Here is a 22,760-nt window from a genome sequence, read left to right on the forward strand (position 1 = left end):
ACTACGCAATCAGATAGACAGTGTCATTCAATCTATTGAGAAAACAAGTCTCGCTCGCTAATTTCAGGATTTGATGGGAATGTTTGCTCTTATTTGCTAGCGCCACATATTCAGGGACATGTACGCAGATGCGTTTCAGTCAAGCATTTGCGCTGAGGGGGTGTTTTAAAAATACTAAAATGGACTACATTATTCTTGCTTTCGCTTTAATAAAACTGATCAAGAAATTTGATGAGGTAAAATGATAGACATGCCACTTTTTTCTTTTATATTGAATTTAAAATCATGTTATATGACATAAATCATGAAGTTATTTCAAATCCTGAAGAAAGATAATTCTATGGCGATCATATGTTAAGTCGAATAGAAACGTTCTGGAGAAAATACATCTTGATAATAGCTATTAGTTTAAAATTACGAATATTCATCAAATTTGCTTTATTGTTCTCTAAACGTTGTTTAATTTTGCAAAAATCGTTTTACAAATGAAACAGGGATTTAAGGTTGTATATTTTCATCTTTACAGTTATTTGTTTTTTCTATGTAAATTATGCATTACTCACAATGAACATCCAGCTACACTGGAACAAATGTTATGTCAGAAGAAAACCAATGTTTGATATTCCTTTGCGAATTCTAGAATTGTGATTTAAAAAAACCACAAACGCCGAAAATTCTGTGCAACTAGTTTCGCATTTAATGTATGCTTCTTCAGGCACGAAATGTTTTGAAAGTAACGGATGACGTCTTTTATTTTAAAAACAACAATTACGTCATTACGTAATGTCATAAATGATACGCATCATCATAACAATTATATATGACAGGATCTAAAAGATACATGAGTCTCTAATGAAACTTGAATTAGTAAAATAATAAAATAAACTAGAGACAAACAGTCATACATATAATTATATTGTTATAAAGGATAAACAATATATCAATTTAAATTATACAATTTTATATAGTGCATTAGTATTAAGTCCATTAGGATACAGAGTATCTAACGTATGAATCCAATAAGTTTCTTTTATGAGTCTATTCATGTCACCATGCACAATATCTATTGGCATGAAAGAAAAATCAAGTAGAGAGTGATTATTGGTGTTAAAGTGTGTTGAAACATTAGAGGAAAACTGAGGATCTCTATAATTTTTTATATGAAAGCGATGATTATTCATTCTCTTAGAAACTTGTTGCAGTGTTTTTCCAACATATTGCATGCTAAATTTTTTACAGGTTATTAAATAAATCACATCAGTTGATATGCAGTTAGTGTTATCGCGTAGAAAAATTCCTCTTTTGTATTAGCACTACTGAAAGAAATACTTTCTCTTATGTTTGCACATTGAGAACACCGGTGTCTGTTACATTTAGATGACGAAAAGGAGACTATAATATTTATTAATTATACAACCTATATTAGGTAATGAAGGATTATATTGTATTGTGAAAGGAATTACATCTCTCTCTATTTTACATTTTATATTTTACTGACAAACCTGGTAAAGATTTTACAAGGTCTAATAGAGACGACATCACAAGACAAAATAATAGGAGGTTCGAGGAACTTCAAAAATACAAGAGAGTGGAAAAAATATGTTGCTTTAGGGTTTAACGCCATTTTTCAGCACAAGATAGGCTATACATGGCGGCCAGTATAACTGGTGGAGGAAGAACCCTGGAAAACACAGGGAAGAACCACCGACCCACGAGAAGCTACTGGCAGGCTTTCCCACGTATCCACTGGGGGCCCCGAGTGGCCGAGTGGTCTAAAGCGCTCTTCGTTACGGATCACTGCCATCTCACCTCTGTCTGCGGCGGTTCGAGTCTAAGATTCAGCCAATGTGGGCATGTGAGAAAGCTTGCCAGTAGCTTCTCGTGGGTCGGTGGTTCTTTCCGGGGTTTTCAGGGTTCTTCCTCCACCATTATTACTGGCCGCCATGTATAGCCTGTCGTGCTGAAAAATGGCGTTAAACCCCACAACAACAACAACAACCACGTATCCACGCTAGCCGAGCCTTGGACTCGAACCCACACAGACAGAGGTGAGATGGCAGTGATCCGGAACGGTGAGCGCTTTAGACCACTCGGCCACTCGGGGCCCGTGGAAAAAAAGAAACAAAGCGAAGAAAACAAATTAAGAGAGGTAAAGAAACAGTCTTAAACCTCTCACGTAGAATATTAACTGATAATGACTATATACTGTTAGGCAAAGGCTAAAATTTTTGTCTCAAACCAAAATGTCACAATAAAATTAAATTAGCTGAAGAAATTTTTAATTTCTCTAGACGCTTAAAATTAAAAGAATTTTTTTAAGATAAAGCATACAAGAATTCAGAGAGTAAATCGATTTCTTTTCATTCTAAAAAAATGGGTTATTTTAACACACAATTAAATCATCTTTTACACCAGCTAGTGGACGTGATTCATATTTTGATTTTTATATTGACGCGATCACAAAAGAGATATTAACTGATAATCATAAAAATCAATATCATAGTAATATTTCTAATGACGAAATTAGGTCTTTATATAATCTAATGAATGACTACAGTATAGTTATTAAAAAGGCTGATAAATCAAACACTATTGTTTTCATGATCAAGATGATTATGTTAAAGAAGTTGAACGTCAATTAAATGATGAAAAATACTACAAACATATTGACAAAAACACGTCAATAGAAATTAAATCAAATATTTCAGCATGCATTAATGAGATTCTTAAAAATAATAATTCCGTAATTGAGGAATTTGATACTTTCCCTCTTAACATACGTACACCTCAATTCTACATATTACCCAAAACTCATAAAAATCCTGACCATAATTTACCTTTAAATTATCCAGGACGACCAATTATATCAGGTTTTAATTCATATACTGAAAACCTATCCAAATTTATTGATAGTGTTTTACATCCTTTAATGAAATCACTTCCTTCATACATTAAAGATACCACTGATTTCATTAAAAAGTTGAAGTCTCTTCCACAGCTATCGGATAACTCAATCCTTGTATCATTTGACGTAACATCACTATATACCAACATTCCGCATGCAGATGGTATTGAAGCATGTAAATATTTTATTGATAACAATCTTAATAATAGCACACTATCTAGTGAAGATATATGTAAAATAATAAAACTTATCTTGGAAAACAATTATTTTCAATTCAATAATATGAATTGCATACAAATAATGGGTACAGCAATGGGTAGTCCCATGGCTCCTTCATACGCTTCCCTTTAAATTGGGAAAATTAGAAAAAGATTTTCTTCAAAACGAAAAGTTTAATCCTTCTGTTTGGTTTAGATTTTTAGATGACATATTTATGATCTGGAACCATTCAACTGAAGAACTGAAAAAATGATTGATCGCCTAAATCATTTTCATCCGACAATTAAATTTACTTATACTGCATCAAGTACGCAAGTTTCATTTTTAGATGTAAATGTAATAAAAAATATTGATAACACTATCTCTACAAATATTCATATCAAGGAAACTAATATCCACAAATATGTAGAATATTCTTCATGTCATCCCATGTCATGTAAAAACGGCATACCATATAGCCAGGCGAAAAGATACCGACGCATTATTTCACATGATTGTCAATTACAAAATTCTTTGAATAAATTACGAACTTATTTCCAAAATAGAAATTATCCTACATACATAATTGATTCTGCACTGCACAAAGCCTTTAATCTTACTCAACATGAGGCTTTAAACACAAGCAGAATGTAAAATAGAGAGAGATGTAATTCCTTTCACAATACAATATAATCCTTCATTACCTAATATAGGTCGTATAATTAATAAATATTATAGTCTCCTAAATTTATCCAATAAAACTAGCGTCAAATCACTTTTCAAAATTAAACCAGTTCTCGCTTATAGAAGACCCAAGAATTTGCAAGATTTTTTAATCAGAACTAAACAGACAGAAATAAAAAAAAATTTTAAAAAATAAATAAAAATTTTTTACACTTTTCGTCATCTAAATGTAACAGACACCGGTGTTCTCAATGTGCAAACATAAGATAAAGTACTTCTTTCAGTAGTGCTAATACAAAAGAGGTATTTTCTCTACGCGATAACACTAACTGCATATCAACTGATGTGATTTATTTAATAACCTGTAAAAAATTTAGCATGCAATATGTTGGACAAACATTACAACAAGTCTCTAAGAGAATGAATAATCATCGCTTTCATATAAAAAATTATAGAGATCCTCAGTTTTCCTCTAATGTTTCAACACACTTTAACACCAATAATCACTCTCTACTTGATTTTTCTTTCATGCCAATAGATATTGTGCATGGTGACATGAATAGACTCATAAAAGAAACTTATTGGATTCATACGTTAGATACTCTGTATCCTAATGGACTTAATACTAATGCACTATATAAAATTGTATAATTTAAATTGATATATTGTATATCCTTTATAACAATATAATTATATGTATGACTGTTTGTCTCTAGTTTATTTTATTATTTTGCGAATTCTAAAAACAAAATGTTTGCTGATTTGACATTATATTAACTTTACATTAATATAGTTGTAAACTAAAGTTTGTTGTTGTTGTTGTTGTTGTTGTTTTAGGGCTTAACGCCATTTTTCAGCACACGATAGGCTATACATGGCGGCCAATATTAATGGTGGAGGAAGAACCCGGGAAAACCCCGGAAAGAACCACCGACCCACGAGAAGCTACTGGCAAGCTTTCTCACATACCCACATAGGCTGAATCCGAGACTCGAATCCACGCAGACAGAGGTGAGATGGCAGTGATCTGTAACGGAGAGCGCTTTAGACCACTCGGCCACTCGGGGCCCCAAACTAAAGTTTGTAGAATATGGAGTATTGTGTTAGTTCAGGGAAATACAATAATCAATATGAGTGATAGAAAATATTACACGAAAACAAAAAGGGTGTTTTTCGACAAGTAGGAATAATGCCATAAATATTTCAAATCTTATGCATTAAATATTACATCACTCGTTATATATATATATATATATATATATATATATATATATATATATATATATATATATATATATATATATATATATATATACATACATACATACATACATACATACATATATATATATATATATATATATATATATATATATATATATATATATATATATATATATATATATATATATATATATATATATATATATATATATATATATATATATATTTCTTCATTTCTATAGTTGATCATGCGTAATTTGAATATATTTCCAATAGAATTTATACTTGTAGCAAGTAAAACGAACACTGTGTGATTTAGGCCACAACAGTAGAGATCGTGTCACCTCTCAGAAACAACATTATTGTTTGGTCGATGATATCTGACTCGTCATCGTTGTTCTCTGCTAAGTTATAACACGCCAACTAAAATGTCACCAGTGTCCTAAAAGCGGTGTGTTATAATATTTAATCTTGATTGCTTTTGTGATAGGATACTATAATATATTTAACAAAATGTAAAAGATTCAATTTATTGCAACATACTGGCTTATCCATAATTTAAGTCTTTCAAGGTCATCACATTTGGCAATGATTGATCTAAAGCTAGATAATGCCGCTGAAATCAAAATAAATCAAGTTTTACATGGCCTTCTTTCGAATAATGCTTGCATAAGTCATTAAGAGCTTCGATTTAATTAATCTTTGATATCGTTTAGTAAATGGATATATGTGCCATACTAGCAATATGAGTTTGGAAACTATATCAATAAGGTTCGCGCATGTTTTGTTTATATATATGGACGCTTGCTTTCATTTACAAATGCGATATCAAGGCCATACATGTTCATTAAATTACAGAGGCAAAGATGTATGACAAACACAATTCATCACACAGTACAAAGTATTAGGCTTTCTAATATAATTAATTGACATAAATAATATGTAGATAAAGGGAAAAAATATATTAAAATTTGATTCAACTGGTTACTCTTGTAAATCGAAACGAAAAAAAGGATTCCGTCTAATTTCTACTGTAACTGATGTTAACTGTGATCTATCAGGCTCAGATTTCTAATGGCCGTTGACAAGTCCTCTAGGTCATGACCATGGCTCTGATTATATCTCTTGTGTATTCTGTGATTTCACATTTGCACTTGCTTACAAAATGCCGGATTCAATATGATATAGTGCATACGATCTTATTTTCAGGCTTTGGTTACTGAAATGTACACAACTAGCAGATTTCATGCAGGCGTCATCTATGCCACAAGTAAAGTAATTTACAGTGCGCTTTCTGTATACACCTGTAAATATTTTCTTAGCATTTGTAAAATTATTATCTGTTTGATTTTGTTTTAAGTTAAGTGTTTAGGCTCGAATAAACAGTAGCACAAGAAAGAATGAAAACAACAAGCTTTGAAACATTTAACAACGTATTTATTCCTTGGAAAAATACTGTAAAACTTTTATAAAAAAAACTTACTGTTTTAAAAATCAAATCCAAAAATAGTCCAAGAATAATCCACGAATAAAGTTTTAGGAGTCCTAATAATGAAATGTTCTAATGAATTCAAGATCTAGTCCCGACGACGAATCCAAGATGGAAGGCGGTGACGTATGATGTATCTTGTATAGTGTGGCTGTCTACAGTACCTTGTATAAACACAATAAATAACACTCCGGTTTTGGAAATCCGAATAACATTTTTGAGGAATGTCTTTGTTCAAGAATTATCTATGAGCATGCATATATTTCGAGGAAAAATGAATTAATCATTTTAAATCCAAAACAAAAACTGATGAAAGATTAACATATAACTCGAAAACTAGCTACAACAGAAGGAAACGACTTGACATCAAGTGTATTAAGTCTGGGCTGATATTATATATCTAGAACAATGGTTAAAAAAACTTAATACTGCGCAAAATAGATACCCGTACTCCCAACGTGGCCCTGACAAAAAACAATCATTTTACTCTAAGAATCACAAAATTTTTTTTTTTACTTCACTAATAAGTATTTACAAGCCTATGGTCACGTATTCAACACAGCTCGATCTCAGCCTTATTATTCCCACAATAAAAATAAATTTAAAATAAAATGTTCACGTGAATGTTACTAATTTTGAGTCAAGGTTGGAAACTAGGTCAGCCTTATATGTTTACAAATGAATCAGTCAAGGTCAAACTATTTTCTGAACAAAATCACGTAAACAGTATTATATTATAATAGTATATGCATGAAAAAAATTAAAGCTGACAAACCAAATATAAAATAAAAATAAATCTAATTAAATCAGCTATACGTAACATTATGCGAGACCTATTTTATACGTTGACATGATGTTTTGAGTTATTTTGAATTACCTTAATTGATGTTCAGTCTTTTTTGTTTTGACTTTTTTATTTTCTAAAATAATTATAACTGCAAGACTGATTTAATTTCTTACTCTCAAGTTATTGTAAGGTCTGGTTGATTTTCTTTGTTATCATGTGGTCAAGTGGATGGACTTTTACAAAAGTCATCGCGTTCATTTGCACTAACTTTTCTGTTGATTGAGGGACTTCAAGGAATCAGAGTCTTACTTGCATGTAACCATGTGAAAATCATCTTTATATGTTGGCATTATCAGTGTAACCAATCTCTGTCTTTGAGAGGTGTCTGGTGCATTGATCACTGAGTATTATGCGTTGTTGATTATTGTCAGCAACGATTAGGTTGACAATCCCGAGCTCGTATTTCGGTGAGGCGGTAGTAATCTGTCAAAGGTAGCTTCAGCTCGGTAAATTTGCAAGCTGCTGAATGGGCTTTGGCCAATAGCTACAGTAGGTAGAGGACGGCTTCTGTTCTGGAAGGGCTTTGTTATGACGTTGTTGCTGGCTGCTCTTCATATACCCCGATGTCTTAATCGTCTCCCTCATGCAGCATTATCCAATGACACTTGTTTGTTTTGCTTTACAAAGGGCACAGTACGGCTTGTACGCCTCTCTTTTTTCTGATGGTGGTTACTTTGCAGAGCAATAAAGTCTCGTCTTATTGAGCATGTATACATTTTCAAATTGGCAGTCAAGAATATATTTTTTATTTCTTAGATGTTATCTGAGAACTGTTTGACTAATATGTTGGTTAACACTGCCATTGCAAATGTCTCCAGTATGGACAAATGTTTCGCCACTAATAAATAGGTTTTAGCAGAAGCAACTTTTTAATGTCTAGCTTTGATATAATTTCTTAATTTATTTTTATATTTAGTACATATAGCTGGAAAGTGGGCAAAGCTTGATTCTTACTTATGAGGATTGATTGGTACCATCGCATTATGTTTTCCTTATAATTTACAAAATTCACGAATGGCCGAATGGTTTAAAGCGCTCACTTTTCTGGATCACTGCTATATCACCTTTGTCGTCATGGGTTCGTGTCTAGGCTTGACTAGCGTGGGTACGTGAGAAAGCCTGCCAGTAGCTTCTCGTCGGTCGATGGTTCTTCCCGGGGTTTTCCAGGGTTCTTCCTCCACCAGTTATATTGGCCGCTATGTATAGCCTATCTTGTGCTGAAAAATAGCGTTAACCCCTACAACAACAACAACTACAACAACAAAATTTACGACTTCTACATTATGTATCCTTGGTTTTTAAATCTCCTTGCTATTCAAACAGCTCATCTTTGGTTACAGTTAATAGTTCATGTTTGTTTCCCTCCTCTTACGTATTTGGTTTTTGTTTTGTGGATGTTTGTTAAGACTAACATTTTGAAAGATCTTTCAGGTGACCAAAATATTCAAATTTGAAATGTTTGAAACACAAGATGGAAATTATCAAACAAGTGATAAAACATTGAGAAAGAAAGAAGAAAACACTCTCTAACTCTTCAATGCCTCATTGTTATTATTGTTATTATTATTATTATTATTATTATTGGTGTTTTTGTTGTTGTTGTTGTAACTTCTACGTCATTTCGCAACAGCATTCTCTTGAAATAGTCAATTTAGTAACTTCATGCATACTTTACATGAATAGAAGTTGTTTCCTACATATTGTAGATTGCGTCAATTTTTGTCAAACTTGGTTTCTGTCCTTTGTTTTCGGCCTGGAATTAGGTTGAAAAATTTTGGTACTTTGTGCGACAGACTCGATAATCCCTTTTGTGAAGTTTGTTTTGACACCTTGTTCGACTGACGGCAGCACATAATACTCATGCAGTATATCCCTTTTAAGGCTTGTATATAGTTTTCCTTCCTTCTTTGTTTAATTTTGTATCCTTTTTTTGTATATTGTCGTGAAGCAGTCAAGACGTTTTCTTGGCTTTTGTGTTTAGTGTTGTTTTGTGGATGTAACTTGTTCTCATTTGAGAAAGGCTTTGTTTAGCTACACACGTTTGATATCTTTTCAGTATTTGCAATGTTATCGATTGTTTGTCAACACACACACACACACACACACACACACACACACACACACACGCATACGTTATTCAAAGGGTAGCTTATGGTTATTATTTCCTATCTTAACGAGTACAGTTCTACGCGTCGATTGGTATAAAATTATCGATCAATAGACCTTCTAACTAAACATGGGCTACAGGTGGGCCTTACCTGCCGATTAGCCTTAGTCTATTGTTTTGAATATTTAGACCAATATCTTGCATTTTTAGTAAAGTCGATTAGACAATGCTACTGATATATATATATATATATATATATATATATATATATATATATATATATATATATATATATATGCCAGGAATCATTGGTCGGTCTTTACTAATGACAAGAATTCTTCAGTTTCAACCAGTGTTAATTTTTATCAGATGCATCTTGTCGATTTCCTTTGCACAATTTCTCTTTTTCATTGGATTACATGAAAGATCATGCAAATCGTAATGTCGAAAAGAGCTACTTGAAAAGAACAGCACCTAGTTTCCATAAAGGCGCTGATGTTATGACCCTTTTGAACTAGATAAGTGTCCGCTTTAGAATTGAAATTCACTAACTTCTACCTACAAAGTAAATTCTTACCTTTCACGTTAAGCTGTATTACCCTGTTCAATACTTCCTTGGTGCTGACCTGACATTCATATAAACCTGCATGTTTTAGCTGAACATCGTTTATGACCAAAGTCCACTCAGGCGAAAAGTCTCTATGCTTTATCTCAAAACTTTTATCATCAACAAATACTACATTGCCCACAGTCAAAGCGTGTTTCTGATCCAGTCGTTTCCAAACTACCTGAAATGAAAACATAACGTACCAGATTATGCACAAGAAATATACGACTTAGGAAGTACAATTGCAATCATGTAAAACATAAGATATGAAATAATTGTTAGGTATCTCTGGTCTGAAACTAGGTAATATAAAAAATCAAAACCAACAACACGTTTGGTAAAATTCGACAAATAATTTATTTTCTAGACTGCAAAATATTTAAAAGTAACTAACAGTATTATGAATTAATTCCCAAATAAGTCTAAAAGTCACATGTTTGTATGTATGTATGTATGTATGTATGTATGTATGTATGTATGTATGTATCTATGTATGTATGTATGCATGCATGAATGCATTTGTGCATGTATGGAGAATCGACATACGACCATTTTGATGGATACATGTTGCACTAATATTAGTTGTAGGTCGTTATACTGTGAGAAAAGTCTGAAGTAGGATCACCTAATAAACCTCAATTACAGCAAACAAGAATACGACTGTATGATCTTAAATAACGTGATAAAAAGGGAAAACCAACAATTATTTGAACATTCAACAAATATTTGTTTTTCTTCTAGAATGCAAGTGACAATTTAAACATATTACGTCACTGAGAATTCAATCCCAAATAATACTAGTATCTCTAACACAAGTCCTCATGAATAAAGTTCTGAATACGTTCAAGTGGTTTTCTGAGTAATTTCCAACGTTGAAGATGTTGATGTGCCTTTAGTTGCAGATAGTCTCTTACGTGTTAATATATCAATAACATGTTATAAAATACAAGGTTAACATCATTAAATTCACTGTAATTTCACGTTAATGTATATTTCTATTAACATCTATTGATGAGCACTTTATTTTATCAGAGAAGACTTAATGGAATTTAATATATTCAGCCCAAACTAAACACTGAACAAAATAGTCATTCTGCCTCAATATCTTAGCACAATGAAATATTTCTAGGTATACAATAAAATATAAAAACCTAGGAAAAAAAAGGACTCTGCATATTGGACAAAGACCATTTCCAGAACAATCCAAGCTATAATTAGACAAGGTCTGTTACTAACGTCATACTAAAGAACACGGCAAACACAATGTCGTTGGCTCAAACCACGATACATATGTTAATCTCTATTCATAGTCATCATAAGTATAAACCCACATTCGTAGGGAAAATATTAGTTATGCTTCAGCTGTTTAGAAAATACAAAGGCATCAACGATATTGGATCCGTAAGCAATGGACCGATAGGTGAATAGATGGATGGATGAATTAATACATCTACTGAAGTTGACTAGTTTGATGGACTGATGAATTTAAATAAACGTTAACTGGATTTGTTTGAGTTAACGTACGACATTTTAATCCATAATAGCAATTCCTGTTTGTGAGAAATATCAAGTGTAACATTCATTATACGATAAGACATCACGAATCAAGCCGACAGTCAGAAAACATCAGATGCTCAGTTGTAGAACGCCAGGTTCTCAATTGAACATTCAAGCGTTCGATTATCGCCTATGACAGCCAGGGTCGGCTGTGTGTTTTGGAAAAGGTATGTTGCTGCCATGTTGGTTTGATATACTCAATAGTGTGTTTAGAGAGCCATTAAACCAACAAAGCCGCTAATCAAACTGACAATTACTGAATTTTTATTGTAGGTTTGAATTTTTTTACATACTGTAAGTATATTTCGTTCGCAATAAATACTTCCCATCCTAATGAGGAAGACCATTGCATATAAATTTTCAGGGTTATTCCCAAAACAGAACATTTAGGTGTCTAACCGAGAATTACTCAGGTTCACAATAATTAATAATTGCAATGCCAGTAGCTGGTAAAGGAAAGTAACATCTCCATTGGTCAGAATGTTACCACGTGATGAAAATGATTTGCGTTTATTTCTGTATGAACTGTAAGGAGAACTACTTTTCGAATAATACCCACTTCTATAAATAGAGTAACGTGTACAGCATAAGATAAACACTGCCAGTGAGGGCAGACAGGAAGTAAGCATTAAAGGAAAGTAAAATTCTTACAATTTAAAACAAAAATAAATTTATTCTGAAAGTCTAAAGCAACCGATATTTCTCATCTTTTATGAAAAAAAATTATTTTTTCTTTGTCGAAATTTGTTTAAAATATATTACGATACAGCAGAACAATCCCAAGTGCTATAAATAGCTACGTAACAGAAAACCCCAAACATGTATTACTACGCTCAATTAAGATATGTGTTTTTAATAATGCAAACAAACTAACATAACCAATAATTAAAATTTCAATTATAGGAGTTTAACGTTGTTTTTTTCTAAGTTTATTGTGGTATAAACTGTCATTTGCCGACTCATACAGCTTACATAACGCCCTTTGCTCATTATTTGCTGTGTGAGTCGGCAACTGACAGTTTATACCACGATAAACTCAGAAAAAAACAACGTTGAACTCTTAATTCATAACAATTAAAACATGTTTCAATCCTTATAGCACGAGACCACATTGACCACTAAGAGAAAACTGGTTTATCCATCATTTGTATGATTCAGATGAGTCTAGAATAATGAACAGTATCGCATTTATTTTCACCGTTGCTGCACATTTGATATGTTGGTAAGAAGGTGAGTGTATTTACTTCCAGTTGACACTAGGATTGCCAAATTGGGCGACATGGTTATTGTATCACTAATCATATTTCCGATTAGGATATTATGATATAGTAATGTACGGTTATCTAAAAAAGTGTCACAAAAATATTAGTTAGGAGGCAGTATATAGCGCTATCCATTAAAGCGAACCAGTGTTCGATTTCTATGAAAAGAGACAGACAAATATATGTTTACAGGAGAATCTGGTCCATACATTTCAATTGTTGCAATGAGTATTCTATTGTTTTTTTTTATTTTATTATCGAAATATACAATATTCTTTATGTGTTGACTCGAGTAGTTTTTCTTGTACTTTTAATTTATTTCCTCTTTAAAATGAAAAACCATAACAATCTAAACGATAGTGGAATACAAGTAATACATATATATGAGAGGACAAATATCTAGCATTGAAACCTTCTAAAAGATTTATGTTAGTTATCCAACACTTGACACTGAAATAGCATTGTGTCCATCTTACAATGTTTTGTCAGCTGTATTTCACGTAGATGGATGTAAAAGTTCTTGCCAAAGCAAACAACAAAACCAAAGAAAAAAGTCAAAGGGAAAAGTGATCTACATTCGTGTTCAGAGTGATTTTCATATGTGACCTTCCCATAATATTCTGTTGCTGATTGACTTTGGAACGTTTCATAAATTTTCTCACTTTTCTTCGGTATTTTGAAAGTTATAACAGAAGGGGAATTATGGCTTACTAAAGATGACAAGGAGAAAAGGAATGCGAATATGGGCTGAAGATGTTAAATAGACAAATAAAGGTTCTGACTCATCCACCGAACTACTATTGAAAATAAAATATTTAAAAAATCACTGAAACACCCACCCTAACGACTTTCATATATATTTTAAAAATAATTTCTTCATTACCGATATATTTTTATTTAAAACAAAGAAATACTCAACTCACCGCACGATAATGAAACTTGTTTTTATATACAGATACCATAGGCCAAGCATTCTACTATCCACCACAAGTTCTAAGAAACACGAGAAAATAAACTGTCATTTTTTTATAATAGACTGCTAAGATTGAAAGCTTCATAAGCCACACATCCTGCTATCCAGCGGGTTATTCACAAAACCCATCATCAGCAACATAATATTTTCTCAAATCGCTAGGCAAAATACCAATTTTTTTATAAGAACAATGGATTGCCCGAGCTACTAGCTCCCATGCTTTGTTATGACAAGAACACTATGCTCTATCATTCAGAATCTAACTTGTTCTGTAGAAATCCATAAAACATTTATATTTCATTGCTGAAATAATGCTTGATTTATTCCTTCGTGCCATCCCAGTCCGTTCATCCCAGGTAAAACCAGCAATTACAAACCACAACCTCTGTACGACCACATTAGAAACCAAGGCACATATATTTAACAACAGGCACAGATAAACTACTAACACAGGGGTATATGTTTAATTAAGAACATCTATATATGTCTCTGAGCTAAAGAAATATTAGTTGTGTACAAATTGTATTGTCTTGTGATGTGTACAACTTGTATTGTCTTGTGTTGTGTACAAACTGTATTGTCTTGTGTAAATTTATATTGTATTGTGGTGTGTACAAATTGTATTGTCTTGTGTTGTGTACAAATTGTATTGTCTTGTATTTTGTACACATTTATTGTCTTGTGCCGTGTCAAAATTGTATTGTTTTGTGTTGTGTACAAAATTGTAGTCTTGTGTTGTGTACACCTTGCATTGTATTGTGCAATGTACAATTGTTTTGTCTTATGTTGTGCAAAAAGTGTATTGTCTTGTGTTGTGTACAAAATTGTATTTTCCTGTATTGGGATCTTTACTTTGGGCTTAATTTATAAGAAAATTGAATTACATACTGTTATGGTGGCATTATATTTCATTGAAAAGAAGAATAGTCTGTAAACAGGCCTCATAATATATATTGACAAAATATGCGGTTTGTAACCCAGACACGGTACAAATGCCAAGTTCGTTCTAAGCCTCAAGTATTTTCCGATTTCTTTTGCAGAAATTGAATACATCTTCGGCTCCAAGAAAGGCAGATATTAGGTGACGTCTGAAAATGCGATATAGTCTAAGTATGACATTTATCTCTAACATCTTTGACGATACAGTCGTCAAAGGTGCATATTTGATTGAAAGCATCGATAATTTGAATTCCGGTTAAGGGCGTACACAGTGTAAACCAATGTGTGTATTCTTTACACACCGTTATTTATAGTAAAAGTCAGAGCATGAAGTAAGTCAGAAAAGTAATAGTAGGCACATTTGTGAAATAGAATAAATCGAACGTGAAAAATATGTCAATATATTTCTGCAAAATGTTCAAAGACGTTACAGCACGAAAGGATTCAGAAACAAAAATGCCATAAACAGACATGAAACTGAAAGACCCTGAAAATATACAAAACTAAAATGACCTGAACAGACATAAAAACAAACGTGCCCTGAACAGACATAAAAATAAAAAGCCCTGAACAGACATAAAAATAAAAAGCCCTGAACAGACATAAAATAAAAAGCCCTGAACAGACATAAAAACAAAAAGCCCTGAACAGACATAAAAATAAGAAACCCTGAACAGACATAAAAATAAAAAGCCCTGAACAAATATAAAAGGAAATGATCCTGAACAGACATGAAAAGTAAATCCCTGAACAAATACGAAACAAATAGTCGATGAACAGACATGAAACAACAATGCCCTGAACAGCCATGAAGCGCTCTACTCATTATTAATGTAAAATGTTTTAGGACCCAAATTTCCATTTTATATAATTCGTACGCGTGTACCTCTTTTGATTTGTTTCTTAAGGTTCGTGCATTCATATATTGCAGCCATTGCAATATGCTTTGATCCGAACCTGAACATTATATAGCAAAGAACTTCTATGAAACAATGAAAATTAATCGATTAATAACCTTTTGTTCCCTTTGTTTACCCTATCCCCAAGTCATACTAAATATACTCCATTATCATCAATTTGGTCTCACACAGATTGTTAAAAAATGAAAAGTATTCTCAAGCTTGACTCTGAGAGAGAGACTTTGGTTGCAAAATGAATCTAATGTACAAGTACGACTCTACGCCATGACGTTTACCTGACAAAAGTCTAAATTTTAACTTTAAAAATCATCAGTTTATGTGTAAGCCACTTGATTTATGAGTATACATTTGTTTTATGTTTTAACACGGCATTCTTTTACGACATTTCTAAGTTGAACACTGTTGCATTTTGTTTCTTATTATTTGTCATCGGTTGTTGCTGTCAACTGCCTTTTGCGGTGAGTTTAGTTGATCTATGTTGGCTGGATATACATTTTTCAAATGTAAATTCCAGTTATCTCCCCATGAAAGAGTTGCAGCAGCGAAGCGCGCCACGTGGATCTAAGTTGGAACAGAGCGTTTCTTTTTTGTTTACACAACATACCTTTGTTCCAGCCTATCCACACCAATCGCTTTGCGACTCAAGTGTCTGATTCTCAAAAAGCCGTGTGTTATGTTTTTTTAAGTTTTATATTTGCTCTAAAATGTGTTAAAGGAGCTAGATTTTTGGATCAGGTTATTTATGTCACAAATTTAGAATGTGAGAAAGGCGTGAACCTATGAATTAAGAATTAACGACAGAAGCTATTACATTTAAATTGTAATAGTTTGTCACAAACCAATTATGATTTATTAAGATGTCTGAAATAATTAAAGCATCTAGCAACCCACTTATCCACTACCAAAATCAGCTTGTCTAATCAGTGTCCGTTCTGCCTTCATTTGTCAGGTGATGTGAGAGTGTCAACTAGTCAAGTGACGAATAATCGTCTAAATAGCAGTTCTGACATCAATTGTCTGCGGCAAAATTTGCTGTAATAAACGATGAAAAGCAACAAGAAAATAAAACAGTAATAAAGTAGGATGCTTGTAGAAGATAGCCGCGCTAAAGTCAACAACAAAAGGCCATTGATAACACATGCAAGTTACTTGCAAACAGTTTGAATATTTAAAGTGAGAAGAAAAAAAACTTATATGTTGATGAAACTTCCGAAAATAGATTCATGCTCAAAACGATTATCCATTCTTGAAGAATTATAATATAAGGAGTCAGAACAAATTGATGATGATCTAAAATAGAAGATGACATGGAAAGAGTCTTAAATAAATTTAATAAAGAACGGTTATTAATTTATTTGATTTCAGTAGCAAATGGTCTCGTTTTAGGAGCTCAATGCCACTCTGTTTTCAGATTAGAATCTAAGCCGGAGACCATGAAAGAGCAGCAAGAGTACAATATTCTCAATTACAAGAACTACGAGGACAATTAATAGAGGAGATATAAAATAAATAACAATGCTACATCACAACGTGTGGTCTTTAAACACTTTAATTTGATATGTTTAACAGCAAACTGTTTCGTGTCTTTACCCTACGTTTTTCGAAATACGTTCTTGCTTGCTGTCCTCTGACCTTTGAACGTCTTGCATAAAGTTTGTTAGTATTGCAATGCTCATTGCATTTTACCTATAAAGAATTTAGTTAGTTCTTTCACGGTTTTGATTGGGTGGGACGTTGCAATGATGCCAGCTGAAAATAGCAATGTTATCTACATAGCTGTAAAACGTTAGCAAAGACTTGCGCAAACTTAAGACGATCGTTTATTCTAAGGGGATGAAAATTATGATATAAGAGCTTGCTATCTATATTATATGCAAAAGTTATATATGGGGGTTTTTGTGTCCCCATGAATGCAACACGTATTTGATCAACAATTGTAAGGACAACTGGACTTTGATCATCGCAGTATAGATGTTTTAAACACCGTTCTTCAGGCCTTATCATATTTTACTCGAAGTGATATGTTAGTTTGTTTGATAATCATTACTATCACGTAGAGATAATTATTTATTTAATGTTATTATTATTTTCATGATTAATTCTATACCGCAAACGTGGCTAATAATATTATGTTTTCTTCATGTCATATGATACTCCGCGTTTTAACTGTAGTTAAGGTTTATTGAATTGTTGAATCACATATAGTAGTGTTGATGACAAAGCCATCAAAAACCATATAATGTTCAAGTTACAATGTATCAATTTTTGTACCCTCACACTGTCCTACGCCTCCTGAAAAAGTTATATGCGTACCCAATCAATAGAAACAAGGTGACAGACCAAGGCGTCGCTTGAACATACAGCTATATCATAGAAAGAAGCTGTAGATAATACCACTACACTATGAATCCCATTTATAACCTATGTCAAGTTGTAAGATTTATATATAGATAACGAATTTATATCAATGATATATTTAATCATTATACATTATTACAATTCAATTATCTTAGCTGCGTATTAAAATTAAAAAGACCTGTATAATGATTACATTATGTACCACATACAATAAATGTTAGACGTATATAACTATGTACAAAAGCTTAATATACGATAGATATCTCCATGTTAAAAACAAAGTGTATAACTATGTTATTTCATTATTCGTTCATCGTGCTAACGAGATGTCATTTTTGCAGATGTAGCTAAGGCTGTGTTGTCTTTTTCGGAAGTACAACGTTTGTTTCAAAACTAGTATTGGGATTCATTGCCAAATTATATGGACGAAGAACGGATTATTCTTTTGTATTCTAGAATAAGTTTGGAATTTAAACATAAAGTATGGTGCTTTTTTAAAATTTGAACGTTGTTGGCCTCGTGATTCTTGCAAACAATTTTAAATCGTGGTTGTACATGATTTTTTGGTGAAATCTTTGAGTGCTGGTGGTCTAAAGAATTTCCGAAATATTTCATAGGAGGGTGGGTAATCTATTGTTGTAGAATTCATAACATATTTTTTGGTTATGAGTGTCATGGTTTTGTGAGATATTTGGTGGTTAGGTGGAAGATGGATGGTCTAAGACACATTAAATGACTAGCAGAGTAGGTTGCCTAAATATTTTCCGAAACATTAGGCTGTTAGTGATCTAGTTTGTTAGGCAAATTTTGCGGTTACGTGATCTAAGGTTCTGTGAAACACTCAGTGAATCTGAAGGTTGGTATGCTAAGGTCTTTATGAAATACTTTAACATTGATGGTCTAAGTTTTCAGTAAAACCCTTTGAAGTTGTGGTCAGGAATAATTATGAAAACATTAGTGGATAGGACGATATGTGGTCTCGGGTGTTCGTGTAAACTGTTCGTGTTTGTGGTTGAGGCGTAAACTAAACTTGATGCCTGCGGTGGATAAGTAGCGGATGAAATAGGGTCCTTTGCCAGAAACAAAATACTCATGAGGTGTGTTGATAATTATCAGTTGATGGTTTATGATTAAATTGTTTTTAGTTTGAAGCAGAAGGTTCGAAAAGAAAAATAGAAGAAAAGTATAGGCAGATAGGAAGCACATAATATAGGTAAGTGCTACTTGATAGCCCTATGAATAGACCACAGACGAATTGCTACTTGATAAACCCACTGTAAAGATCACAGTGTCTGATATTTCCAACGTTGAAGATGTTGATGTGCCTTTAGTTGCAGATAGTCTCTTACGTGTTAATATACCAATAACATGTTATAAAATACAAGGTTAACATCATTAAATTCACTGTAATTTCACGTTAATGTATATTTCCATTAACATCTATTGATGAGCACTTTATTTTATCAGAGAAGACTTAATGGAATTAAATATATTCAGCCCAAACTAAACACTGAACAAAATAGTCATTCTGCCTCAATATCTTAGCACAATGAAATATTTCTAGGTATACAATAAAATATAAAAACCTAGGAAAAAAAAGGACTCTGTATATTGGACAAAGACCATTTCCAGAACAATCCAAGCTATAATTAGACAAGGTCTGTTACTAACGTCATACTAAAGAACACGGCAAACACAATGTCAATGGCTCAAACCACGGTACATATGTTAATCTCTATTCATAGTCATCATAAGTATAAACCCACATTCGTAGGGAAAATATTAGTTATGCTTCAGCTGTTTAGAAAATACAAAGGCATCAACGATATTGGATCCGTAAGCAATGGACCGATAGGTGAATAGATGGATTGATGAATTTAAATAAACGTTAACTGGATTTGTTTGAGTTAACGTACGACATTTTAATCCATAATAGCAATTCCTGTTTGTGAGAAATATCAAGTGTAACATTCATTATACGATAAGACATCACGAATCAAGCCGAATCAAGCCGACAGTCAGAAAACATCAGATGCTCAGTTGTAGAACGCCAGGTTCTCAATTGAACATTCACGCGTTCGATTATCGCCTATGACAGCCAGGGTCGGCTGTGTGTTTTTGGAAAAGGTATGTTGCTGCCATGTTGGTTTGATATACTCAATAGTGTGTTTAGAGAGCCATTAAACCAACAAAGCCGCTAATCAAACTGACAATTACTGAATTTTTATTGTAGGTTTGAATTTTTTTGCATACTGTAAGTATATTTCGTTCGCAATAAATACTTCCCATCCTAATGAGGAAGACCATTGCATATAAATTTTCAGGGTTATTCCCAAAACAGAACATTTAGGTGTCTAACCGAGAATTACTCAGGTTCACAATAATTAATAATTGCAATGCCGGTAGCTGGCAAAGGAAAGTAACATCTCCATTGGTCAGAATGTTACCACGTGATGAAAATGATTTGCGTTTATTTCTGTATGAACTGTAAGGAGAACTACTTTTCGAATAATACCCACTTCTATAAATAGAGTAACGTGTACAGCATAAGATAAACACTGCCAGTGAAGACAGACAGGAAGTAAGCATTAAAGGAAAATAAAATTCTTACAATTTAAAACAAAAATAAATTTATTCTGAAAGTCTAAAGCAACCGATATTTTTCATCTTTTATGAAAAAAAAATCATTTTTTCTTTGTCGAAATTTGTCTAAAATATATTACGATACAGCAGAACAATCCCAAGTGCTATAAATAGCTACGTAACAGAAAACCCAAAACATGTATTACTACGCTCAATTAAGATATCTGTTTTTAATAATGCAAACAAACTAACATAACCAATAATTAAAATTTCAATTATAAGAGTTTAACGTTGTTTTTTTCTAAGTTTATTGTGGTATAAACTCTCATTTGCCGACTCATACAGCTTACATAACGCCCTTTGCTCGTTATTTGCTGTTTGAGTCGGTAACTGACAGTTTATACCACGATAAACTCAGAAAAAAACAACGTTGAACTCTTAATTCATAACAATTAAAACATGTTTCAATCCTTATAGTATGAGACCACATTGACCACTAAGAGAAAACTGGTTTATCCATCATTTGTATGATTCAGATGAGTCTAGAATAATGAACAGTATCGCATTTATTTTCACCGTTGCTGCACATTTGATATGTTGGTAAGAAGGTGAGTGTATTTACTTCCAGTTGACACTAGGATTGCCAAATTGGGCGACATGGTTATTGTATCACTAATCATATTTCCGATTAGGATATTATGATATAGTAATGTACGGTTATCTAAAAAAGTGTCACAAAAATATTAGTTAGGAGGCAGTATATAGCGCTATCCATTAAAGCGAACCAGTATTCGATTTCTATGAAAAGAGACAGACAAATATATGTTTACAGGAGAATCTGGTCCATACATTTCAATTGTTGCAATGAGTATTCTATTGTTTTTTTTAACTTTATTATCGAAATATACAATATTCTTTATGTGTTGACTCGAGTAGTTTTTCTTGTACTTTTAATTTATTTCCTCTTTAAAATGAAAAACCATAACAATCTAAACGATAGTGGAATACAAGTAATACATATATATGAGAGGAAAAATATCTAGCATTGAAACCTTCTAAAAGATTTATGTTAGTTATCCAACACTTGACACTGAAATAGCATTGTGTCCATCTTACAATGTTTTGTCACCTGTATCTCACGTAGATGGATGTAAAATTTCTTGCCAAAGCAAACAACAAAACCAAAGAAAAAAGTCAAAGGGAAAAGTGATCTACATTCGTGTTCAGAGTGATTTTCATATGTGACCTTCTCATAATATTCTGTTGCTGATTGACTTTGGAACGTTTCATAAATTTTCTCACTTTTCTTCGGTATTTTGAAAGTTATAACAGAAGGGGAATTATGGCTTACTAAAGATGACAAGGAGAAAAGGAATGCGAATATGGGCTGAAGATGTTAAATAGACAAATAAAGGTTCTGACTCATCCACCGAACTACTATTGAAAATAAAATATTTAAAAAATCACTGAAACACCCACCCTAACGACTTTCATATATATTTTAAAAATAATTTCTTCATTACCGATATATTTTTATTTAAAACAAAGAAATACTCAACTCACCGCACGATAATGAAACTTGTTTTTATATACAGATACCATAGGCCAAGCATTCTCCTATCCACCACAAGTTCTAAGAAACACGAGAAAATAAACTGTCATTTTTTTATAACAGACTGCTAAGATTGAAAGCTTCATAAGCCAAACATCCGGCTATCCAGCGGGTTATTCACAAAACCCATCATCAGCAACATAATATTTTCTCAAATCGCTAGGCAAAATACCAATTTTTTATAAGAACAATGGATTGCCCGAGCTACTAGCTCCCATGCTTTGTTATGACAAGAACACTATGCTCTATCATTCAGAATCTAACTTGTTCTGTAGAAATCCATGAAACATTTATATTTCATTGCTGAAATAATGCTTGATTTATTCCTTCGTGCCATCCCAGTCCGTTCATCCCAGGTAAAACCAGCAATTACAAACCACAACCTCTGTACGACCACATTAGAAACCAAGGCACATATATTTAACAACAGGCACAGATAAACTACTAACACAGGGGTATATGTTTAATTAAGAACATCGATATATGTCTCTGAGC

At 32.7% G+C, this 22,760-nt stretch overlaps 1 protein-coding gene across 1 annotated transcript in view; it reads right to left on the reverse strand.

Annotated features, from left to right (window-relative positions):
- LOC149773243 (zwei Ig domain protein zig-8-like) overlaps positions 1 to 22,760 on the reverse strand; it is a 299,146-nt gene that overhangs the window by 30,184 nt on the left and 246,202 nt on the right. Inside the window, exon 4 of the mRNA XM_089946557.1 lies at positions 10,032 to 10,242. Coding sequence (XP_089802683.1) covers positions 10,032 to 10,242 — 211 coding nt within the window. The remainder of the gene's footprint in view (positions 1 to 10,031; positions 10,243 to 22,760) is intronic.

This window comes from Sinohyriopsis cumingii, unplaced genomic scaffold (assembly GCF_028554795.1).
Source record: "Sinohyriopsis cumingii isolate HCF-2022 unplaced genomic scaffold, ASM2855479v2 utg000744l, whole genome shotgun sequence".
Taxonomy (NCBI): domain Eukaryota; kingdom Metazoa; phylum Mollusca; class Bivalvia; order Unionida; family Unionidae; genus Sinohyriopsis; species Sinohyriopsis cumingii.